The sequence below is a fragment of the Mustela putorius genome, unplaced genomic scaffold (assembly GCF_011764305.1).
Source record: "Mustela putorius furo isolate JIRA1106 unplaced genomic scaffold, ASM1176430v1.1 tig00537227_pilon_pilon_pilon, whole genome shotgun sequence".
NCBI classification, from domain to species: Eukaryota; Metazoa; Chordata; class Mammalia; order Carnivora; family Mustelidae; genus Mustela; species Mustela putorius.
In genome coordinates this window covers 22,095,791-22,115,185 of record NW_025422368.1, presented here as the reverse complement: position 1 = coordinate 22,115,185, position 19,395 = coordinate 22,095,791, and the positions used below count along the sequence as shown (strand labels likewise).

The window sequence follows — 19,395 nt, the reverse complement described above, 5'->3', positions numbered from 1 at the left end:
GATCTTGATGAAATCCCAATAGTTCATTTTGCCCTTGCTTCCATTGTCTTTGGCGATGTTCCTAGGAAGAAGTTGTTGCGGTTGAGGTCGAAGAGGTTGCTGCCTGTGTTCTCCTCAAGGATTTTGATGGATTCCTTTCTCACATTGAGGTCCTTCATCCATTTTGAGTCTGTTTTTGTGTGTGGTGTAAGGAAATAGTCCACTTTTATTTTTCTGCATGTGGCTGTCCAATTTTCCCAGCACCATTTGTTGAAGAGGCTGTCTTTTTTCCATTGGACATTCCTTCCTGCTTTGTTGAAAATTAGTTGACCATAGAGTTGAGGGTCTATTTCTGGGCTCTCTATTCTGTTCCATTGATCTATGTGTCTGTTTTTGTGCCAGTCCCATGCTGTCTTGATGATGACAGCTTTGTAATAGAGCTTGAAGTCTGGAATTGTGATGCCACCAACTTTGGCTTTCTTTTTCAATAACCCTTTGGCTATTCGAGGTCTTTTCTGGTTCCATATAAATTTTAGGATGGTTTGTTCTATTTCTTTGAAAAAAACTGATGGGATTTTGATAGGGATTGCACTAAATGTGTAGATGGTTTTAGGTAGAATAGACATTTTCACAATATTTGTTCTTCCAATCCATGAGAATGGAACATTTTACCATTTCTTTGTGTCTTCCTCAATTTCTTTCACAAGTACTTTATAGTTTTCTGAGTATAGATTCTTTGCCTCTTTGGTTAGGTTTATTCCTAGGTATCTTATGGTTTTGGGTGCAGTTGTAAATGGGACTGACTCCTTAATTTTTCTTTCTTCTGTCTTGTTGTTAGTGTAAAGAAATGCAACTGATTTCTGTGCATTGACTTTATATCCTGACACTTTACTGAATTCCTGTACAAGTTCTAGCAGTTTTGGAGTGGAGCCTTTTGGGTTTTCCACATATAGTATCATATCATCTGCAAAGAGTGATAGTTTGCCTTCTTCTTTGATGATTTGGATACCTTTAATTTCTTTTTGTTGTCTGATTGCTGAGGCTAGGACTTCTAGTACTATGTTGAACAGCAGTGGTGATAACAGACATCCTTGCTGTGTTCCTGACCTTAGCAAAAAAGCTTTCAGTTTTTCTCCATTGAGAATGATATTTGCAGTGGGTTTTTCATAGATGGCTTTGATAATATTGAGGTATGTGCCCTCTATCCTTACACTTTGAAGAGTTTTAATCAGGAAGATGCTGCGCTTTGTCAAATGCTTTTTCAGCTTCTATTGAGAGTATCATATGGTTCTTGTTCTTTCTTTTATTAATGTATTGTATCATATTGATTGATTTGTGGATGTTGAACCAACCTTGCAGCCCTGGAATAAATCCCACTTAGTCATGGTGAATAATCCTTTTACTGTAATGTTGGATCCTATTGGCGAGAATTTTTGCATCTGTGTTCCTCAAGGGTTTTGGTCTGTAATTCTCTTTTTTGATGGGATCCTTGTCTGGTTTGGGGATCAAGGTAATGCTGGCCTCATAAAATGAGTTTGGAAGTTTTCCTTCCATTTCTATTTTTTGGAACAGTTTCAGGAGAATAGGAATTCATTCTTCTTTAAATGTTGGGTAGAATTCCCCTCGGAAGCTGTCTGGCCCTGGACTTTTATTTGTTTGGAGATTTTTGATGACTGTTTCAATCTCTTTACTGGTTATGGGTCTGTTCAGGTTTTCTATTTCTTCCTGATTCAGTTGTGGTAGTTTATATTTCTCTAGAAATGTATCAATTTCTTCCAGATTGTCAAATTTGTTGATGTAGGGTTGCTCATAGTATGTTCTTATAATTGTGTGTATTTCTTTGGTGTTAGTTGTGATCTCTCCTCTTTCATTCATGATTTTATTTATCTGGGTCCTTTCTCTCCCTCTCTCTTTTTTTTTTTTTTTTGATAAGTCTGGCCAGGGGTTTGTCAATCTTATTAACTCTTTCAAAGAACCAGCTCCTAGTTTTGTTTATTTGTTTTGTTGTTTTTTTGGTTTCTATTTTATTGATTTCTGCTCTGATATTTATGATTTCTCTTCTCCTGCTGGGTTTAGGCTTTCTTTGTTCTTTCTCCAGCTCCTTTAGGTGGAGGGTTAGGTTGTGTATTTGAGACCTTTCTTGTTTCTTGAGAAAGGCTTGTATCGCTATATATTTTCCTCTCAGGACTGCCTTTGTTGTGTCCCACAGATTATGAACCATTGTGTTTTCATTATCATTTGTTTCAATAAATTTTTTCAATTCTTCTTTAATTTCCTGGTTGACCCATTCATTCTTTAGAAGGATGCTGTTTAGTCTCCATGTATTTGGGTTTTTTTCAAATTTCCTCTTGTGATTGAGTTCTAGCTTCAGAGCATTGTGGTCTGAAAATATGCAGGGGATGATCTCAATCTTTTGATACCACTTGAGACCTGATTTATGACCCAGGATGTGGTCTATTCTGGAGAATGTTCCATGTGCTACTAGAGACGAATGTATATTCTGTTGCTTTGGGATGGAATGTTTTGAATATATCTGTGATGTCCTTCTGGTCCAGTGTGTCATTTAAGGCCTTTATTTCCTTGTTGATCTTTTGCTTAGATCATCTGTCCATTTCAGTGAGGGGAGTGGTTAAGTCCCCTACTATTATTGTATTATTGTCGATGTATTTCTTTGATTTTGTTATTAATTGGTTCATATAGTGGTCTGCTCTCATGTTAGGGGCATAGATATTTAAAATTGTTAGGTCTTCTTGTTGGACAGACCCTTTGAGTATGATATAGTGTCCTTCTTCATCTCTTTTTATAGTCTTTGGCTTAAAATCTAATTGATCTAAGGATTGTCACCCCAGCTTTCTTCTGATGTCCATTAGCATGGTAAATTTTTTTCCACCCCCTCACTTTAAATCTGGAGGTGTCATTGGGTCTAAAATGAGTTTCTTGTAGGCAGCATATTGATGGGTCTTGTTTTTTTTATCTATTCTGATACCCTGTGTCTTTTGATTGGGGCAGTTAGCCCATTAACATTCAGGGTAACTATTGAGAGATATGAATTTAGTGCCATTGTATTGCTTGTAAGGTGACTGTTACTATATATTGTCTCTGTTTCTTTCTGATCTACTACTTCTAGGGTCTCTCTTTGCTTAAAGGACCCCTTTCAATATTTCCTTTAGAGCTGGTTTGGTGCTTGCAAATTCTTTCAGTTTTTGTTTGACCTGAAAGCTTTTTATCTCCCCTTCTATTTTCAATGATAGCCTAGCTGGATATAGTATTCTTGGCTGCATGTTTTTCTCATTTAGTGCTCTGAATATATCATGCCAGTTCTTTCTGGCCTGCCAGGTCTCTGTGGATAGGTCCATTGCCAATCTAATGCTTTTACCCTTGTATGTTACGGATTTCTTTTCCCGGGCTGCTTTCAGGATTTTCTCTTTGTTGCTAAGACTTGTAAATTTTACTATCAGGTGACGAGGTGTAAACCTATTTTTATTGATTTTGAGGGGCATTCTTAGCATCTCCTTGATTTTGATGTTTGTTCCCTTTGCCGTATTAAGGAAATTCTCTACAATAACGCTCTCCAATATACCTTCTGCTCCCCTCTCTTTTTCTTCTTCTTCTGGGATCCCAATTATTCTAATATTGTTTCATCTTATGATATCACTTATCTCTTGAATTCTCCCCTCATGATACAGTAGTTGTTTGTCTCTCTCTTACTCAGCATCTTTATTCGCCATCATTTGGTCTTCTATATCACTAATTCTGTCTTCTGCCTCATTTATCCTAGCAGTGAGAGCTTCCATTTTTGATTGCACCTCATTAATAGCTTTTTTTATTTCAACTTGGTTAGATTTTAGTTCTTTTATTTCTCCAGAAAGGGCTTTATCTCTCCAGAGAGGGTTTCTCTAATATCTTCTATGCCTTTTTTGAGCCCAGCTGAACCTTGAGAATCATCATTCTGAACTCTAGATCTGTCATATTACCAGTGTCGTATTGATTAGGTCCCCAGCCTTCAGTAGTGCCTCTTGTTCTTTTTTTGTAGTGAGTTTTTCTGCCTTGTCATTTTGTCTGGATAAGATTTGCTTTCTCATCCTCTGCAATTCCGCTGTTCTCCTTGAGGGTAAAATTGGTCTTGGCTGGGTTTCTTGTTGATCTTCTGGGGGAGGGGCCTGTTGTATTGATTCTCAAGTTTCTTTGCCCCAGGAGGAGTTGCACCGCCCTTACCAGGGGCCAGGCTAAGTAATCTGCTCGGGTTTGCTTTCGGGAGCTTTTGTTCCCTAAGTGCTTTCCGTAAAGTTCCAGAGGATGAGAATGAAGATGGCGGCCTCCTGGTCTCTGGCCCGGAGGAGCCGAGAGCTCGGGGTCCTGCTCCTCAGTGCGCCCTCAGAGAAAAGCGCCCAACCGCCCCTGTCTCCCTGGCCTCTGGTCGCACTTGGAGGAAAGTGCTCAATTGCTCGCAATTGGAGAAAAGCGCCCAGTCGCTTCCGTCTCCATGGCCTCCGACCACACTCCAAGCTCACCCAGCCTGCGACCGGTTCAAGGTAACCCGGAGCTGAGAGTTCATTCCTAGGCTTTGTTACTGTAGCCAGCTTCCCCACTCTAATACCTGCAAGCTCTGCGACACTCATACACCCCTGGTCCTTCCCTGACCTCACAGGACCTGGGGTTATGCTGACCCCGCATGGGCTTCCCCCCAGTTTAGCCTCTGGAGCGATGTCCCTCCATGGAGTGAACTTTAAAAAAATCCCGATTTTGTGCTCCATTGCTCCGCTGCTTGCTGGGAGCTGGCCCATCCCCTTGCAGTCTATCTTCCCGTCACTTTGGATTCATTTCTCTGCAGGTCCTACCTTTCAGAAAGTGATTGATTTTCTGTTTCTAGAATTGTTGCTCTTCTTTTCTTCGATTTCCCGTTGGATTTGTAGGTGTTCGCAATGGTTAGATAAGCTATCTAGCTGATCTCCTGCTACCTGGTATCGTCTCGGCCTGCTACTTCTCTGCCACCTTGACTTCTCTTCCTTTGTTCTTTTGCTTTCTTGGTCTCTATTTCACTTATTTTTACTCTAATCTTTATTAATTTCTTCCTTCTGTTGATTTCGGGTTTGGTTGTCCTTTTTTATCTCTTTTAGGTGTAAGGTTGGTTGTTTATTTGATATTTTTCTTGTTTTCTGAGGTAGGCCTGTTTTGCTGAATTGTCCCTCTTAGAATAGCTTTTACTGCATCCCAAATATTTCATTTTCATTTGTCTCCATATATTTTTTAATTTCATCTTTGATTTCTTGGTTGACCCATCCATTGTCTGGGACCCATGTTCTTTACCCTCCATGTATTTATGTTCTTCCAGATATGTGAGTGTGTGTGTGTGTGTGTGTGTGTTCGATTTCTAGTTTCATATCATTATGATCAGAAATGATGCATGATACAATATCAATATTTTTTAATTTTTTAAGATTTGTTTTGTGGCCCAACATGCAGTCTATTCTAGAGAATTTCTATGTGCACTTGAAAAAAAATCTGTGTATTACACTGTGCTTGGATGAAATGTTCTGAATATATCTGTTAGAACCATTTGGTCCCATGTGTCATTTAAAGCCACTCTTTCCTTGTTGATTTTTCCATCTAGATGATCTAGCCATTGATGTAAGTGGGGTGATAAAGTCCTTTACTATTATTGTATTTCTAAAGATTACTCCCTTTATGTCTGTTAATAGGTGCTTTATGTAGCTGGATGCTTCCATGTTGGGTGCATAAATATTTACAATTGTTATATTTTCTTTTTGGATTATTCCTTTTATCATTAGGTAGTATTTTTCTTTGTCTCTTGTTACAGTGTTTGTTTTAAAGTCTATTTTGTCAATATCCCCAAGTTTCTTTTCACTTGTTTGTTTTTGTTTATTTTTGGTTTTGTTTTCATTTCTATTTGGATGATAATTTTTTTAAAGATTTTATTTATTTATTTGGCAGACAGAGATCACAAGAAGGCAGAGAGATACAGGCAGAGAGAGAGAGAGAGGAGGAAGCAGGCTCCCCTCTGAGCAGACAGCCCGATGCAGGGCTCGATGCCAGGACTCTGGGATCATGACCTGAGGTGAAGGCAGAGGCTTTAACCCACTGAGCCACCTAGGCTCCCCTGATAATTGTTTTTTCATCCCCGCACTTTCAATTTGCATGCATCTTTAGGTTAGAAGTGAGTCACATATAGGCAGCATAGAGATGGGGCTTGTTTTTTTATCTATTCTGTCATCCTATGTCTTGATGTGAGCATTTAGTCCATTTACATTCAATGTAATTACTGATAGGTATGTAGTTTTTGCAATTTTGTTGCTTGTTTTATGGTAGTTTTTGTAGTTCTTCTCTCTTCCTTTATTTCTTGTTCTCTTCCCTTTTGGTTTGATTGCTTTCTTTAGTGATATACTTGGATTTGTTTCTTTTCTTCCTTGCATATCTTTTACAGTTTTCTATTTGTGATTATTATTAGGCTGGCATATAATATCCTATACATATATCAGTCTCTATTAGGATGATCGTTGCATAAGTTTGAACCCATTCTAAAAGCACTACATTTTTACTCTCTCCTCCCACATTTTGTATATATGATGTCATACTTTACAGCTTTTATTTTGGTTAGTCCTTGACTGATTTTTATAGATATGACTGTACTGTTACTATAGTTTAACTATACTGGTTTTATAAGTAACTAATCTACTATTTGTATTATTGTTCACATGTACCTGTGAAATTTTTTCCTTTTATAATTTTATTATTCTTTCCACTCAAAGAATTCCCTTGAACATTTCTTACATGGCTGATTTAGTGGTGATGAACTCCTTCCAGTTTTGTTTGTCTGAGAAACTTTTATCTCTCCTTCTATTCTGAATGATAGCATTGCTGGATAGAGTGTTTTTGGTTTCAGGCTTTTTCCTTTTAGCACTTTGAATATATCATGCCAAATCTCTGGCTTACAAAAATTCTGCTGAAAAAAATCAGCAGATAGCTTTATTGGGTTTCCCTTGTATGCAACTATGTTCTCTTTTTATTGTTGCCTTTAAGAGTCTCTCTTTGCCATTACTTTTTGCCATTGTGAATATTGTGTGTCTCAGTTTTGGACATCCCTGGGTTTTCTGTGCCTCTAGATCTGGATTTCTATTTCCTTCCCCAGATTAGGGAGGTTTTCAGCTCTCATTTCTTCAAATTAATTTTATGCCCCCCCCTTTCTCTATTTTCTATTTCGGGGATCCCTATTTTGTGAATTTTACTATTTTTGATGAAGTCACTGAGTTTCCTTGATGTATTCTTATTTTTTATTGTACTTTTTTCTTTTTGTTTTTCAGTGGCTTTGCTTTCTATTATTCTGTCTTCCAGCTGACTGATTCATTTTTCTGCCTTTTCTGCTCTACTATTGATTCCCTCCAGTGTACTTTTAATTTTAGCAGTTGAATTCTACATCATTGATTGGTTCTTTTTTTATTATTTTCTCTTTGTTTAAGATCTCATTGAGATCCTCCAGTCTTTTCTCACATCCAATTAGTATCTTTATGACTAGTACTTTGAATTCTTTAAGAAGCATCTTGCTCGTCTCCAAATCATTTTGTTGTGATTTTGTCCTGATCTTTCCTTTGGGATATATTCCTCTGTCTCACTTTGTCTAATTCTCTGTGTTTGTTTCTATGTATTAAGAAAGCCAACTACTCTTAAAAGTAGTAAACCTATGAAGAAGAGTTCCTGTTGTGCCCCATAGTGCAATGTTCCTTGTACACCAGAACCTGGCACTTGAGAGATGTCTCCTATGTTTGTTGCATGCACACTTCCATTGTGGTTGAGCCGCATTTGCCTTCAGTCCAATCAGTTGCAAAGCCATCTTTCTTGTGAGCAGGATTCAGCATCTGTACTATTATAGGTCCAGTCTGGGGTGACTTTAGGCTTGTAGTTGTGTCAGACCAGATGCATGCCATCATCCTGTTTGCTAGAACTATGAATACTATGAATTGTGGCCACACCTACCTGCAGACCTGCAGGACACTGTCCCTGCATTGTCTCCTGAGTGGCTTTTCTTTTCTTTTTCTGTCTTTCTTTCTTTCTTTTTTTTTTTTTTTTTTTTGAGAATGAGACTTGCTATCAGGCCAGATATCTGTCCTGAGTCTGTCTTTTTGGGTTGCAGTGACAACTCCCAGAGCCCTCTCTTTGTGCTGCCCCCTGTGAGATTTTTGTTGGTGGGCTGAGCCAGCAGTCACATCACATTTCCTCCCCAGCCCATTTCTGGGGCTTCAGTGGAACTGGTGTGTGTGTGATTATCTTCCCTTCTCACCAGAGCAAGAGTCACTTTGGAGTGGTGTTAGCCACTGTCAGGGCTGCTTGCAGAATAAAATGCATCAGGTGTAGCTTTGGAAGGATTGAGGCAGGTTGAATGGGACGGTGTGCAGGAGCATGTGGAGGCAGAGCACACAGGTGTTAGAAAAAGTGCCCATCTGCTTGCAGAATAAAACCTGGGCTAAGTAGCAAGTGTTCATGTTTATTCCCACATACGTCTGGGTATCTAGGCTGGGTATAAATGGGGGAAGGGTGCCCACCAGCTCTTTTGTTCTTAGAGAAATTTCTTAAAGATGTCTACCCCTCTAGCACACATTTTGAGATTAATAAATAAATATCCAGGTGATTTTCAAACTGCTACTTATATGCTCTATCTTGGCAGTGTTATGTGTGTGCTGTCTCTTTAAGGGTAGAGACTATTTTCTCTCACCTCTGGCCCTCCTGGAGCTGATCCCACTAATTTTTTAAAAGTTCCTAGTGTTAAGCCCCAATGACTGTAAAAACTCACAAAGTTGGGGCACCTGGGTGGTTCACTGGGTTAAAGCTTCTGCTTCGAGTCAGGTCATGATCCCAGGGTCCTCTCTGCTCAGCAAGGAGCCTGTTTCCCTTCCTCTCTCTTTTTGCCTGCCTCTCTGCCTATTTGTGATCTCTGTCTGTCAAATAAATAAATAAAATCTGTGGGGAAAAAAAAAAAACTCACAATGTTAAGCTCTCTCATTTTCAAAACCAAATGTTATGGGGACTCATCTTCCCAGTGTAGGTCCTGCATGTCTAGGATGCCTGGTGTGGGACATGTTCCTCTCCCTTTCCTCTGTTTGTGGTGTCCCTCCAATCTTTGTGGTTAGACTCTCAAGTTAGGTTTTTTCCCAGCTGGAGCTCCATCCTTTCACCATTTTCTCATGTGGCCTCCTTTCTACAGTTAACTGTAGTGAGTCTATTATGCCAGTCTTCAGATCATTTTCTGGGTTAGTTATATTGATGTGGTTGTTATCTAAGAGTATCTGTGTGACAAGGTGAGTTTAGGATCCTCCCATTCCACTATTTCACAGGGTCCCCAAGAAATCGTTTTCTCTTATTAAAACAGTTACTTTGCTCATTGTCCTTTTTATTAAATAATGCTCATCATTCCATGATGGAAGCCATTTTCTAATCCTTATTGGAAGATATCTTATCATTATTCCTTGAAGCAAGAACTATTTATTCTTGGTACAGAATAGATGTTCATTTAAATATTTATTGAATGAATTTACTCATCCAGTAATCATATTGCTAATATATCTTAAAACTGTGTACAGTGTTAATTTTATTCTTATACCATCATTACCATAAAATATTAAGTGTGAATCTTTTATTCAAGGTTAGAATCTGAACCAACTGATTTCTTCTAAATCATACTGCTGGCATAACTAGAAGAATGTAAATCTCCTGGCTTTGATTTCACTACTTCTACCAATAGCTTTCTTTCTGCCTGAAAAGTACACAAGTTTTCTGTTACTGCTACTTGGCTATTTCCATGTGTTCAAAGAGCATTTGTCAGAAAAAACAAAAATCAAAAAAAATTAAAAACAGTGACTAAAGCTCCAAATATTTACATACTAGCTTTGAGCCTCATAAATCCAAAATAGATTATTGAATATTTTGGTGGCAAAATTTGTCTGACTCTCCTAAAAACAAGTTACCATATTCAATGTCTGCAAACTACAAACCAGGTGCAGTGTCAACATAATTGCTCAGAGACTGGAACTTTGTAACCATGGAGACATTACCTCACAGTGTTCTAACAGGCAGTGTTGGCCAGATGTGAAGGTTATAGTCATAAAGGTATCTGTGCTGGGTTGCCACCTTGTTTCCAGTGAAGGCCACACACCTTCACCTTGATTTGAATAATATGATTAACCAGTACTAGTATTGGCTCTGTCAGTGCTTACATACTTACTTTAGAAACCTGGTTCTGGCACCAGCTTGGGAAAGAAATTATTAGATCTGGCAGATGGCTTGAGGTAGTTAGATTAACAGCTGAGGTCACTTGAAAAAAAAAAATCTACCTTGAACTTCAACTATATTTATTACTAGTATCATGACTTGTTTCCCCAGGAAAGAAAAGAGAATTTTCTCCTAGCCAAGATGAAAGGCATGCAAGCCAGTCAGAAAACTTTGGTGGCCCTGCAGAATGAACTTCATGAGCAGGAAGATAAAATGAAGAATCGAACACAGTAAGAATGGCACAAATGAGAGGAGGATCTGAGATTTAGAGGATAATGATAGAGTACTTGACCTCTTGTTTCAAAACATCTTATTTTAAGTAGCTGTAACTAGAATTGATTCTAGTTGATTCCATTGATTTAGAATATCTTCTAAAATTAATTAACTATAATGTACAACTATTTTTTAACCCCAGTTTTATGAAGTTGAGTCCTTGAATAATGCAAAAATTCACCTGGACAGATCTCTGTCATATAAGACATGGTTGAGATTTCAGAACTTAACATGTTAAGGCAATTGACAGACAATTTCTTTAGAACTCTTTTACTAAACTTTGAGACAAAGAATTGCTAGAGAATTGTGTTTTTTGGAAATGCCTGTGAAGACTTTGAATAAAAACTACAACTCCCTCACTACCCCCAAAAAGAAAAACAAAAACAATAACAATAACCAAAAAAAAACAAACAAAAAAAACCTACAAGTCCCTATTTTTACTACTAGTATGAATCATTCTATCAATAAAAACATGAGCATGGGTTTTCCAATTTTTTTTAAATGACCTCTAGTATTGAATATACCCAATTTAAAGCTAGTTATTTTGTACCTACATGTCCTGCATTTACTGATAAGTTCATTTTTAAAATATTTGTTCTTAGAGGTCATCTGAGAAATGATTGTTGTCAGAATTACCAATGTAGCATCTCCCAAAATAACACTGAAATGTGGGAATTGAACTTCTATAACTACCTCTGGAGTAGTATTTAATCAATTACAGAGGAAACAAAATGTAAGAAGACTTACAAAATTCCATATGATAGAGGGCAAGCTAACTAAGCACTAGGACAAATCTCTCATCTTCCAACTATCCTCTAACAGGATAGTGAGTGCAGAGTTTAGACAATGGGGTACATCATATATGTCTCTTGTTAAATGTCTCACCTCTTTCAGAGGTGTGTGCAACCATTAGAAATTTCTTTTTCAGGGGTGCCTGTATGGCTCAGTAGGTTAAGCCTCTGCCTTCAGCTCAGGTCATGATCTTAGGGTCCTGCGATTGAACCCCACATCAGGCTCTCTGCTCAGCAGGAAGCTTGCTTCTCCCTCTCTCTCTCTGCCTGCCTCTTTGCCTACTTGTGATATCTCTCCCTGTGTCAAATAAATAAATAAAATCTTTAAAAAAATCTTATTCAGCCACAAATATAAGAACACTTTGTGGCCCTAAGCCAGATTTCTTTAATCACAACATTTGCAAAGGCTTATTAGGAATCTTCTGTGGAATTAAATTATTTGGAAATGGTATTATTTTACTGGAGGAAGAAAAAAACTTTGGAGCTTTTAAAATGAACATGCTGAAAAGATATAGCCAGTTTATAATGAAACCCAGATGTAAGGAACTTTGAAAAGAAAAGTACATTTTCTGCTTATGTTAGTGTCAGGCAGAAATCATGTCATATGATCCTGTCTCAGGTTGGACAGAGATGAAATATTGTAACTTGACAATCTACTTCTTAGTCTCCTTTCCACAAACTACCACATCCTACTCTAGAGTATATTTTCATGGGTTAGAGGTTTTCTGACAAAGATGAGTGCTTAGGTGTCAGCAGAATAGCTAATGCTCAAGCTTTATATATACTGGCCTCGTAGTACAATTTTCAAGCCAGTGCCATTTATTTATATTAAAAAAAAATGCCTGAGATGTCTGTGCCCTCTGAGAGGTACATTTAGAGAAGTCTAGTTTTGAGTACAAAGCTTTCCAGATAATAATACTTCTGATGAAGGAATTTACAAATTGTAGAACAAAATGATTATGAATACCTCCTAGTAAACAAAGAGATTAAGACTGACATCACTTTGGCAGATTTGGGTACTTCATGCTCTTGTTCCCTTATAGAAATATTTGGAAAACAAAAACAAACAACAAACCAGAGGACTTGCTAAAATATCTTTATAATAACTCTGTAAAATAAAGAACCAAAATAGAAATAAGCCATGGAGGCAAAATTCTTAGCTCTTGACTTACAGAGGATAAATAAGTGGCCCACAATAACGGGGTGCATGAACTGGCCATTTATCCAGTTTTTCAAAAAGCTAGAGGATTTTGGACCCCAGGACTTTGTTTACAATTCAATTGTTAAATACACATATACATACACATACACACAGATTGCTTTAAGGGAACTAAGTCTCAATGTGACTCATAAAATGGAGTTGTCATAAATCTTTTCATGAGCCAAGCCATGGGAATATTATGTTACTTGTAAAATTATTGTGTTGTAGTTTAGAGGCTTTGTTTAAATACACACTAGTTAACAGATGTTTTTATGTTTTAGAAAAACAAAGAAATAAAAACCTGTGTTTGTAGTCAGATTTAATTATAAAAATAATACCTAGAAATTAAGTCTGTTTTCTTCCTTTTCTATATTCCCCTCAACATACATATACACACATACACACACACGTACACACATGCACAGACATAAATACATGTATACTGTATTTAATTAATTTTCAGAATATATTTGAAAGTAGACATTAACTGGAATTTTTATAAGTATAGGAAAATCAGTTAGCAGGAATTAAAGGAAAATGTTTACTAAACAATAATATATTAAGCAGGAATTATAACCATTTTTTTAGTTAATGGAAAGGGAAATATATAGTAAGTAATAAAAGTGGTATATAAATGGTTTCTAGAGTCTCAATTTTGAGTAAAAAAAAATGTTAGAAACACTGGAATGGAGTGGAGGAGGCAAGATAGTGGAGGAATAAGGGACCCTATTTCAGCTGGTCCCCTGAATTTAGCTATCTATCTACCAAACCATTCTGAACACCCAAGAAATCAGCCTGAGAGGTAAGAATATCTATCTGAATCTCTACAACGAGAAAATCTCTGCAGGTTGCAAGGTGTGAAGGATGGAGTCATGAATCTGCAGGCAGATATCAGAGGATAAACAGAAGGGGGAAGGAGCTGTCATAAGCTGGTGCCTCGAAAGTGATATAACACTGGAGCACAAGAGGATCCTACAATGGGAACCAGGCACAAATTTGCAGAGAGAAGGCCCCACACAGGACCCAGGAACTGCAGGTGCACACACATGAACCTAGACACTCACAGTTTTAGAAGCCCAAAAGGCAGAGACATGCCCCAACCCTGGGGTTGACTTCTGGGAGATATGCTGTGGACACACACCACTGCAGGAGTCTGCCTTTTTTAGTAGCACCTACAGAAACAGAGACTGTATCTTGAAGGGTTCAGTGAAGAGCAGACTATGACTTGTCTCCTCTTGGACAGAGTTTTGGGTGTGACTATTTTTGCTCTGGCTCTCAGGAGCGATGCAGAAAACTACTAGAGAACAAAAGCTAAAAAAAATGGTTTCCATTGAGGCCAACCCCTAGACAGGGACAGGGCATCTCTCCCCAAGTAGGGTTGCCTGAGTAATAGCATGGCAGGCCCTTCCCCCAGAAGACAGAGTGGAAGAACAAGAGGAAGACAACACTAGGGTCTGCATAAAATGGGTGCATCTTGCTTACATCATGGTTAATACTTTGGACTCTGTGTATTCTCTCAACCACCCCTCCACAGAGTTAGTAGGAGGAGGAACCTCCAACAAAGAAAAAAGAGACTGTGGTCTCTGCCACAGACCTAATGGTTATGAATAAAACCAAGATGTCAGAGATAGACTTCAGAATAGCAGTTAGGAAGTCAATATCTAGGCTTAAGAGAAATATTAGTGACAATATAGAATCTCTAAGGGCAGAAATGAGATCTAATCAGGCCAAACTTAAAAATACTATGAACGAGATGCAGTCTAAATTGTATATCCTGACAGCCAGCGTAATGAGGCAGAAGAATGAATTAGTGAGCTAGAAGATAAGATAATATAAAGGAAGGAAGCTGAGGAGGCCTAGAATTAAACAGCTAGAAGCATAGGAGAACAGACTTAAAGAGATCAGTGATGTCATGAAGCATTGCAATATCAGAATTAATGGGATCCCTGAGGGGATGGAGAGAGAGAAAGGACTAGAAGGCATATTTGAACAAATTGTAGCTAAGAACATCCCAAATCTGGGGAAGTAAACAAGCATTTGTGTCCAAGAGGCAGAGAGGACCCTTCCCGAGATCAATAAGAACAGAAAAACATCCCAGCATATAGGAGGTAAAACCTGCAAATCTTAGACCCAGTGAAGCTATTCTGAGAGCAGCTAGGGGGAAGAGATTTCTTACATATGGAGGGAGGAATATCACAGGGTTGCAAATTAGATAAAATGCATCACCCATCCAGATGCTGTCTACAAGAGACTCATTTTGAATATAAAGACACTTACGGTTGAAAGTCAAGGGATGGAGAACATAAGAAAAATTAGATTTTAAGCTAAATACTGTAGTAAAAGATGTAGAGGGACAGTATATCACACTTAAAGGGTATGTCCCACAAGATCTAACAATTATAAATATCTATCCCCCCAACATGGGAACAGCCGAATACATAAGCCAACTATTAACCAAAATAAAGAATTATATTGATAATACTTTAATAGTAGGATGTCTTAACACTCCACTCTCAGCAATGGACAGATTTATCTAAGCAGAAGATCAACAAAGAAACAAGCTCTGAATGACACATTGGACCAGATGGACCTCATAGATACATATAGAACATTCCACCCTAAACAACAGAATACTCATTCTTCCCAAATGCACATGGAACTTTCTCTGGAATAGACAATATATTATGCCACAAGTCATGTCTCAACCAATACCAAAAGACTGAAATTATTCCCCGTGTATTTTCAGACCATAGTGTTTTGAAACTGGCACTCAATCATAAGAAAAAAATTGGAAGGAATTCAAACACATGGAAGTTAAAGACCATCCTGCTGAAGAATGTTTGGTTCAACCAGGAAATTAAAAAAGAACTTAAACAATTCATGGAAACCAATTAGAATGAAAACACATTGATCCAATATCTATCGGTTACTGGAAAGGCAGTCCTAAGGGAGAAATACATAGCCATCCAAGCCTCACTCAAAAAAGTAGAAAAATCCAGAATGCACAAGCTAACCTTACACCTAAAGGACTTGGAGAAAGAATAGCGAATAAAACCTAAACCAAGCAGGAGAAGAGAAGTAATAAAGATTAGAGCAGAGAGCAATGAAATACAAATCAGAAAAACAGTAGAGCAGACCAATGAAACTATAAGCTGCTTCTTTGAAAGAGTTAATAAGATAAAATTCTGGAAAGACTTACTAAGAAGAGAGAGGACCCAAATTAATGAAATCATAAATGAAAGGGGAGAGTTCATGACTAACACCAAGGAAATAGAAACAATTATTGGAAATTGCCAGCAACTATATGCCAACAAATTAAGCAACCTGGAAGAAATACATTCCTTTCTGGAAACTTATAAACTACCAAGACTGAAACAGGAATAAATAGACAATCTTAATAGGCCAATAAAGAGTGATGAAACTGAAGCAGTTAAAACAAACAAACAAACAAACAAAAAACCTCCTAAAAACAAGAGTCCAGGGCCAGAGGCTTCCCAGGGGAATCTTATCAAACATTTAAGGATGAAATAATACCTATTTTTCTGAAGCTGTTTCAAAAGATAGAAACAGAAGGGAAACTTCCAAACTCATTCTATGAGGCCAGCATTACCCTGATTTCAAAACCAGGCAAAGACACCATAAAAAGGAGAATTACAGACAGATAACCCTGATGATGAAATGGGTACAAAATAATAAGATCTTAGCCGATAGAATCCAACAATACATTAAAAGGATTATCCATCACGACCAGGTGGGATTTGTTCCTGGGGGACAAGGGTGGTTCAACATTCGTAAATCAATCAACATGCTAGAGCACATTAAAAAAAAAAAAAAAAAGACAAGAACCATATGATCCTCTCAAATTGATGCAGAAAAATCATTTGACAAAATACTGCATCTTTTATTGATTAAAACTCTTTAGAGTATAGGGATAGAGGGAATATACCTCAATTTCATAAAACCATCTATGAAAAGCCCACAGCAAATATCATTCTCAATGGGGAAAAGCTGACAGCTTTTCCCTTAAGGTCAGAAACATGACAGAAATCCCCACTCTCACCACTATTGTTCAATATAGTACTAGAAGTCCTAGCATCAACCGTCAGAGAACAAAAGGAAATAAAGGAATCCAAATTGGCAAAGAAGAAGTCAAACTCTCTCCCTCATAGATGACATGACACTTTATGTGGAAAACCCAAAAGACTCCAAAATTACTAGAACTCATACAGCAATTCAGTAATGTGGCAGGATACAAAATCAATGCACAGAAATCAGTTGCTTTCCTATACACTAACAATGTAACTGTGGAAAGAAAAATTAAGGAGTCGATTTCATTTACAATAGGACCAAAAACCATAAGATATCCTGGAATAAACCTAACCAAAGAGGTAAAGAATCTGTACTCTAGAACATTTTATGAAAGAAATTGAGGAAGACACAGATGGAGAAACATTCCATGCTCATGGACTGGAAGAATAAACATTGCTAAAATGTCTATCCTTTCCAGAGAAATCTACACTTTCAAAGCAATCCCTATCAAAATACCATCAACATTTTTCACAGAGCTGGAAGAAACAATCCTAAAATTTGTACAGAACCAGAAAAGACCCCAAATAGCCAGGGGAGTGTTAAAAAAGAAAACCAAAGTTGGGGTCATCACAATGCTTGACTTCAAGCTATTTTACGAAGCTGTGATCATCAAGACAGCATGGGACTGGCACAAAAATGGACACGGAACAATGGGACAGAATAGAAAGCCCAGAAATCAACACTTGACTCTATGGTCAACTAATCTTTGACGAAGAAGGAAAGAATATCTAATGGAAAAAAGATAGTCTCAGGGCACCTGGGTGGCTCAGTCATTGAACGTCTGCTTTCAGCTCAGGTCATGATCCCAGAGTCCTGGGATTGAGCCCTACATCGGGCTCCCTGTTCAGTGGGAAGCCTGCTTCTCCCTCTTAGTCTTTCCTTGTTTGCATTCCCTCTCTCTGTCAAGTAAATGAATTAAATCTTTTAAAAATTAAAAAAAAAGAAAAAAGAAAAAATCTCTTCAATAATAGGTGCTGGGAAAATTGAACTGCCACAGACAGAGGAATGACAATGGACCATCCACTTACACCATACACAAAGATAAACTCAAAGTGGATGAGAGACCTCAGGGTGATACAGGAATCCATCAAAATCCTAGAGGAGAACATAGGCAGTAACCTCTTTGACCTCTGCCATAGCAACTTCTTTCATGACACGTTACCAAAAGCAAGGGAAACAAAAGCAAAAATGAACTTTTGGTACTTCATCAAGATAAAAAGCTTCTGCACAGCAAAAGAAATAGTCAACAAAAAAAGAGGCAACCCATGGAGTGAGAGGAGACATTCACAAATGACGTTACAGATAAAGGGCTGGTATCCAAGATCTATAAAGAACTTGTCAAACTCAAAACCCAAAAAACAAATAATCCAGTTAAAAAATGGACAGAAGACATCTAAAGAACAAATAATCCAATCAAGAAATGCACAGAGGACATGAACAGACATTTCTGCAAAGAAGACATCCAGATGGCCAATAGACACATGAAAACGTGCTCCACATCACTCAGCATCAGGGAAATACAAGTCAAAACCACAATGAGATACCACCTCACACCAGTCAGAATGGCTAAAATTAACAAGTCAGGAAACGACAGATGCTGGCGAGGATGTGGAGAGAGGGGAACCCTCCTACACTGTTGGTGGGAATGCAAGCTGGTGCAACCACTCTGGAAAACAGTGTGGAGGGTCCTCAAAAAACTGAAAATAGAGCTACCCTATGACTCAGCAATTGCACTACTGGGTATATATCCTAAAGATACAAACGTGGTGGTCCAAAGGGGCACGTGCACCCGAATGTTTATAGCAGCAATGTCCACAATAGCCAAGCTATGGAAGAAGCCAAGATGTTCTTCACTGGATGAATGAATAAAGAAGATATGGTTCATATATACAATGAAATCACACTCAACCATTGGAAGGGATGAATACCTACCATTTGCATCGATATGGATGGAACCAGAGGAGATTATGCTAAGTGACATAAGTCAATTATCACATCATTTCACTCATATGTGGAACTTAAGGAATAACATGGAGGACATTAGGGGAAGGAAGGGAAAACTGAAGGGGGGGGGAATCAGAGGGGGAATGAACCATGAGAGACTATGGACCCCAGGAAACAATCTGAGGGTTTCAGAGGGGAGGGGTTTGGGGGGAAGAGTTTAGGGTGATGGGTATTAAGGAGGGTACGTGTTATAATGAGCACTGGGTGTTATACACAAATAATGAATCATTGAACACTACATCAAAAACTAATGATTTACTGTATGGTGACTAACATAATATTAAACAAAAACCTGAATGAAATGGTTGGTAGCATTTTGTGATTTTTTTGGTAAAATTTTTGGTTGGTAGCATTTTGGTGATTTTTCTTTTCTTCTTTCTACTTTTAGCCTTTTTCAAAATCATCTACAGCAACAATTGATGGATATTTATTTTTTATTTTTATTTTTTAAATAAATATTTTATTACTTTCCTTGAGAGAGAGCACAAGAGAGAACAGAGGGAAAGGGAGCACAGAAGGAGAGTCAGACTACCCCTGAGCAGGCTTCAGTGTGGGACTCAATCCCAGGACCCCAAGATCATGACCTGAGCTGAAGGCAGATACTAAATCAGCTGAGAAGCCCAGGCACCCTGATTGACTGATTTTTAGTTAAAAGAGTAAATAAAAGCATTTCTTAACATTCATGCATGTTATTTAGATTGTTAAAACTACAACTATAAGATGTCCTTATGCTTATGTAGATACACAAGTCCTTTGAAAAGCAGAACTCTGGGTAATAAT

The 19,395-nt window shown here is 37.9% G+C and overlaps 1 protein-coding gene across 12 annotated transcripts in view; it reads left to right on the top strand.

Moving 5' to 3' along the window:
• The window catches only part of LMNTD1 (lamin tail domain containing 1), a 492,088-nt gene that overhangs the window by 420,453 nt on the left and 52,240 nt on the right, over positions 1-19,395 (top strand). For 8 of the 12 annotated variants that reach the window (XM_045073010.1, XM_045073009.1, XM_045073011.1 and 5 more), the window contains one exon: positions 10,369-10,487. The exons of 1 other annotated variant lie outside the window; for it this stretch is intronic. In XM_045073010.1, coding sequence (XP_044928945.1) covers positions 10,399-10,487 — 89 coding nt within the window. In that variant the 5' untranslated portion in view covers positions 10,369-10,398. Of the gene's footprint in view, positions 1-10,072; positions 10,275-10,368; positions 10,488-19,395 lie in introns of those variants that run through there. 3 more of the 12 variants (XM_013047804.2, XM_013047809.2, XM_045073018.1) reach the window with 3 other exon arrangements.